The 6,000-nt window shown below is 31.6% G+C and overlaps 1 protein-coding gene across 1 annotated transcript in view; it reads right to left on the reverse strand.

Annotated features, from left to right (window-relative positions):
- Nucleotides 1-4,262, reverse strand: part of LOC145328036 (scoloptoxin SSD14-like) — a 42,440-nt gene extending 38,178 nt beyond the window's left edge. Inside the window, exons 1-3 of the mRNA XM_080171587.1 lie at nucleotides 4,220-4,262; nucleotides 3,238-3,312; nucleotides 1,300-1,391 (exon numbers count right to left, since the gene is read on the reverse strand). Coding sequence (XP_080027713.1) covers nucleotides 1,300-1,391; nucleotides 3,238-3,303 — 158 coding nt within the window. The 5' untranslated portion in view covers nucleotides 3,304-3,312; nucleotides 4,220-4,262. The remainder of the gene's footprint in view (nucleotides 1-1,299; nucleotides 1,392-3,237; nucleotides 3,313-4,219) is intronic.
- Nucleotides 4,263-6,000: the final 1,738 nt, after the last annotated feature.

Consider the following 6,000-nt stretch of genomic DNA (forward strand, 5'->3'; position numbering starts at 1 on the left):
ACTAATTCCTATTACAATAAGGTACAATATTTTGAGCTAAGCATCTCTATAATCAATTCCTAAAAATGTCAGAAGTTTTGCAACAAATTTACTTATAATTTTTTCAAAACTTATTTACTAAGTATATTTGCGATTACTTTTATTTAATGAAATCTTCCAATTTTTAACATGTACAAAACGGCCTGCTTAATTGCTTCAAGATCCATGTCAGATCTATATAGGAAATAAATGTCTATAAACGAGCTCAAGTTTTCCAAGGAATATATGATTAAAACTCATAGTGCTCCAATAATCCATAATAAACTCTCATTGCCCAGAACGATAAGACCCATTATTTTACTTTATTAAAAATAAATTCATTTTTTTTAATTTCATGTTGCTATTTACCTTATATTGATGTATTTAATTTCTAATCATAAAAAAGAAAATTTAAATTTATAATATGATAAATTTAAGAAAACTATGTTTTAAAAGAATTCGATTGTGGCGACATTTTGTGTGTTCAAATAACTAAAATTGTAATCATCATCATTAACCCTTTGGTGATGGTAATGTAAAGAAAAAAATATAATTTAAAAAAATCTTTTAAAAATCATTTAAATTATTAAATATTTACTTTCTTTTAGATAGTAATGCCGGGTGAGGAAAATAGATTTATTGAGAAATAGATATGCATATAGAAAACTAGCCAATAGGGAGATAATTATATTGAGCCAACTCTAGTATATTCATATTTTCTATATTCAGTCCTGATACTCTTCAAGAGTTAATGTTCGTCTGTCATATCGTTTCAGAGCTTCGCTTTTATGGATGTTGTCATCCTTGTTATTTCATTAATTCAGGGAAAGGACATCAAAAGATAAATTAAACTTCCTCCAAATTATTTGAATTGTAATTCTGTTTTTCAGTAATCATAAATCATAGGAAAATAGATATAAATGCAACTTTCCCAAAATTACCTCTTCAGTGGATTATTGCTAGAAAAGTTTAAACTCTGCAAGGTTGTAAGAAGGGTTGGGCCGGCTTGATACCCGGCAATTTTCAATATCCGCCCGGATACCGGATATTGAAACTATCCGGATACCGGATATCCGGCTGATTATTAATGCCGGATACTAGATATCAGGCTGATTTTAATGCCGGATATATGGTTCTAATTCATACTAAAAATCATGTATCGTATAGTATTGCAGCCAGTTTTCTACAAATATTTAAACAAAAAATTTAAGAATTAAACCAGTTTTGTTAACCCTTAGGGGCCGATTGAAAGCGGTCTAAATTACGATAAATATACTTTACCTATTATAATCTTGCTTAGCATATGAAATTGTGACACAGATGCAGGCAACAACAGAAATTATACAGACAACCGATACGCCCATCATAACAGCCTAAAATTAATTTAAATTAAATGATTATGATCATAGAAGCAAAGCTATTTGTGTTTAGGATTTGCTCTTTTTACTCCCTATAAAATAGGTAAGAAAATAGAGGAGAGTTTAAGAGGTGGAATTAAAGAAGGAGAAGTGGAATTAAATAGAACAAGGATGACAACATGATACATCCATAAAAGCGAAGCGCTGAAACGGTAGGACAAACGGACATTAACACTTGTATAGTGTCAGAAAAACTGCTTGATACAGAATAATGCTTATGGACATACTTACATTTTTGACTTAATAATATTGTACTTTATTGTCCCAGGAATCAGTATACAACAAATCAGACCAATCCGATAATTAGATCATATAAAAATTTGTTGTTAAAAAAGTAAAAAAAATCAACATGTTTAAAATGGACGTACGGACATTTTGGTAAAGATTATAGAGTTTATACGCTTTCTTAATCGTACCTAACCACTGCAGGAATCACCATGCAAAGTTTAAAATCGATAGGACAATTCTAACATGCCTAAATTAGCAAAAAAGCTATCCGTTACGGACGGACGTACGGATGGATGGACCGACCCTAATTATAGAAAAGCTTCGCTTTTAAAAAGGAAGAGAAGTGGAATTAAATAGAAAGAAATATATACGAAACATGTTAGTGTTACAGACAGGCAGACAGAAATACGATTGACAGGCAAGCCGACATAAAGATGGAGATACAAATATTTGTCATAATAATTTTCGGGAATAGTCCCTTTCGTGGCAACGCCCCTTAAGGGGCGTTTAGTCGTATTTTTAAAAAGGCTTTATATAGGTTATTTTAGGTTAGGTAAGGTTATGTTTGGTTAGGTGATTGCCCCACAGGGTTACGCAATTGGCCCCGCAGGGTTAGAGCCCCCCGCAGGGACTAGAAATAGGAGAAAAGCTACTGTAAAAAATACGAAAAATCGCCCCTTAACGTGCGTTGCCACGAAAGGGACTATACCCTAATTTTCTTTAGTTTATCGTACTACTACTTAATTTATAATTAATCATTTGATGCTTGATATAAACAGTTTTAATTGAAATTATCAAATATGTTAATTTGTAAATAAATTCTGGAAATTTTCAGATTTGTTTGAGCTTGCGTAAAGACAATTTTTAAGACATTTAAAATCATATGATTTATGTATATTCTAGTTCCGGCTTTAAAAGTGAACTTAGAAACAGCGTTCACATGTCAAATTTTTTAATTATAAAATGTACTTTTTGCTTTGGAGATGAATATGTATTTTAGAATTATATAAAGTAGTAAGATTTTTGTCTGTCAATTAAGATCTCTCCGTTTGGGAGGTGATAGGTGCGAATCTCAGATTAAAAATGCGTCATAACTAAAGACGTTAAAAATAGTTCCTACTGCGGCTATGCCAAGTCTACGACATAAATAGTTAGAGTAGAGGGAATGCCTAGGCCCAAAACAGGTGCAACGCATTACTATGCATTTAACAGTTAGGACTTCTAAGACAAAGATCGTAGAAAATTATAGGGCAATGGACACTTTACACCGCAAGTAAGTGTGTAGGGTGCGTCGTGGGCACCAAGCCCGCTAGATTTCATCTATCTATCTGTATATCTACCTATCTATCTATCTATCTATCTATCTATCTATCTATCTATCTATCTATCTATCTATCTATCTATCTATCTATCTATCTATCTATCTATCTATCTATCTATCTATCTATCTATCTATCTATCTATCTATCTATCTATCTATCTATCTATCTATCTATCTATCTATCTATCTATCTATCTATCTATCTATCTATCTATCTATCTATCTATCTATCTATCTATCTATCTACGCCACCTGCTGGCACTGATTCCTGCTCCGCCTGTCCTGATCATCATCTATAGACTGGTAATGGTTGGCCATTGTCACAGTCTAACAAAAAAATAAGCTCTTTTATTTAACCACATCCACATTTTCATATACCTTTTAGTACAGCAAAGCACTTTCTTTCATAAAAAGAATATATGGGGGGAGGTAGTCAATATGAAATATGAATAAACTGATGGTATAAAGCCATAGCTTGAAGCGCCAAAAACAATTTTTAAGGTGGGGGGTTGGGTAATATACCCTGACTAACTTTACAGGATAAATATGGATATGTACCCCCCCCCCCTCCCCCAACAACAACAATTTTTGAGGGGGCCATAGAAAATTTTGGGATATCATCAATTAAAAATTACTAGCGGCTACGCCCCTAGAGGCCTCTAGTGGCACTTTGAATGTTTTTTTTTATTTAAAATATCTAATTACAGAAATAATTGGTTTATGTTTCGTTGGAGTCTCTTTTTCGGGAGGGGTAATTTTTTTCTAGGGGCGATTTCTCCTGATAGGGTGGTGGTACCCTCCCCCAAAATAGTTATAAACCTTCCCGGGACTTATGAGAAGCTACCCTGTTAAGGAGAACCCAATCGGTTCAGCGGTAAGCGAGATCCTTCGCTACAAACAAACAGACAAACAGACAGACAAACAGACAGACAGACATCGTTCTACTTTGTATTATAGATAGTTTATTCCAGTACAGCTTCGAAACCGCTGGATAAGAACTGGTTCTCAGCCAAACTGAAAATCACGTATAGCATCGTATTAGATATAATTTTCCATGATTACTTAAATAAAAATCTTAAAATCAATAACAGTTTTATTAGCCTGTTCCTTCGGCCCCTCGGAGTTAACCAACTTGGTCTAATCTTTAATAATTTTTCATTTTAATACCCGCGGAAAGCTGTCTATAATACGATGCGATAAATATCTATTCTCGACCGTGGATGTGATTAAAAACCTTAAAAATATTTAATCGGCTGTTTGCCAATATGCAATGTGAGGGGTCTGAAATATGGATAATTTTTAGTAAACTAGGTGATCGGATAGCTCTTATATCAAATTAAGGCAAGAAAAGAAATATCATATCGATTTCAAACTTTTGACGAAAAGGTACAATTTAGAAAGTGTAGATTCTCTATAATTTGGATTGTACAAAGATGTTAGTTTGATCGATAAAACAGCCTTGAGTTGAGATGGCCTTTCAAACTCTATAATTGTTATAAAATAGTCTTCAAAAAATAAGGTATAAGGTGATCAATAACCCTGAAAAACTGATTCCTAAAACGACTAGGTAAAATTTAAGTTGCAAGTTTATCATCTTTATATCTTAAAGTTTAAGCCTTCTTTATTCTTTATATTTTACGAATTCTTTCTTAGGATTCTAAATGAATTTTAATGTTAAATGCTTTATAATTGTTAAGGTTTGTTTGTCTGATCATCTAATTTATTAAGCTTTGATTAAATTGATGTTGTCATCCTTGTTATTATAGCGTTCAATTTCCATTGCTTATACTCACTAAATTATTATAGGTTAGCCAATATTTTATTCCAATATGACTTCGAAACCGATTAATATCCGCTGGATTAGAACCGGTTCTCAACAATACTGAAAAATTATGTATAGCATCGTTTTACAGACAATTTTTTATGACTATTAAAATAAAAGTCATAAGTTTAATACCAGTATAATTAACCCGGAACTTCGGTTCATCGATGCTAACAAAACTGGTTTGATTCTTAGAATTTTTCAATTTAATATTCGCGGAAAGCTGTCTAAAATATATAAGATGCCTTAAATAACTATTACTAGCTATGAATATAATTCCCATAAAAGTTCAACTAAAACTGCTTAACATGCTAACATGCCCAAGAATAATTTAAACATATGAAAAAATCACATGATAATAAAATTTTGATGACATTTGTACTTTGAATTTAAAATCACCAAAAATTTAACAACTTTGCTTTTTAAATGTCTATAAGCAACTGTTTCTTATCTTAAAATCTAAGGGATTAAATAAAATGCCCCTTATCAAGCCCCTAAATTGAAGAATGTTATCTTATTGATAACATTAAAATAGTTATCATGTACTATATTAATCACTTGATTATTAGATTAATTTTCTATCACTAATGATTGATAATTGATTGCTTAGTAAGATCATACATTAAAATTTTTCCCCTCGTATTATTATGCAGTTTATATAAAATTTATGTTTTTGCAGTGTATGTAATCTACTTAAATAGCTGAATAATAATTTTTTATATCTCAGTAAATCATATAAATGGATATAGGATATACTTAGACATATTGACAGGGGAAAATTTGTCTTCAATTTAGCTTGATAATATGGACCTCATTTATTGGTCAGTTCGTTTATCCAATGGGAGGGGGAGGAAACAGGGTATAGGTAGTGGATGGGGGGTATCGTTATTTTAGCCAGCTGCGAGTAATAATATATCGATTATCATATATTTTTTTGGTATGCTTTGTATTTATAAAGTATAGGTTTAGACTTAAAGTAAAATCTTTTAAATGGCTGATCCTAAATTTGTCTTCAATACTGTAAATAAGCCAATTGTCCTGTGAAAGAGGATCCTAGTACGATTGGGAATTATTTTAACAACATCGCAAATCTATAATGCAAAATCAAAGTACATTCATACGTAAAATTTTTTAATTGCTTGGTTCGTTTGTACGACTATCTAAATTGTTCAGTTTCGGTTAATTAAATGTTA

Source organism: Acartia tonsa, chromosome 9 (genome assembly GCF_053477335.1).
Source record: "Acartia tonsa isolate MP-2025a chromosome 9, ASM5347733v1, whole genome shotgun sequence".
Classification (NCBI taxonomy): Eukaryota; Metazoa; Arthropoda; class Copepoda; order Calanoida; family Acartiidae; genus Acartia; species Acartia tonsa.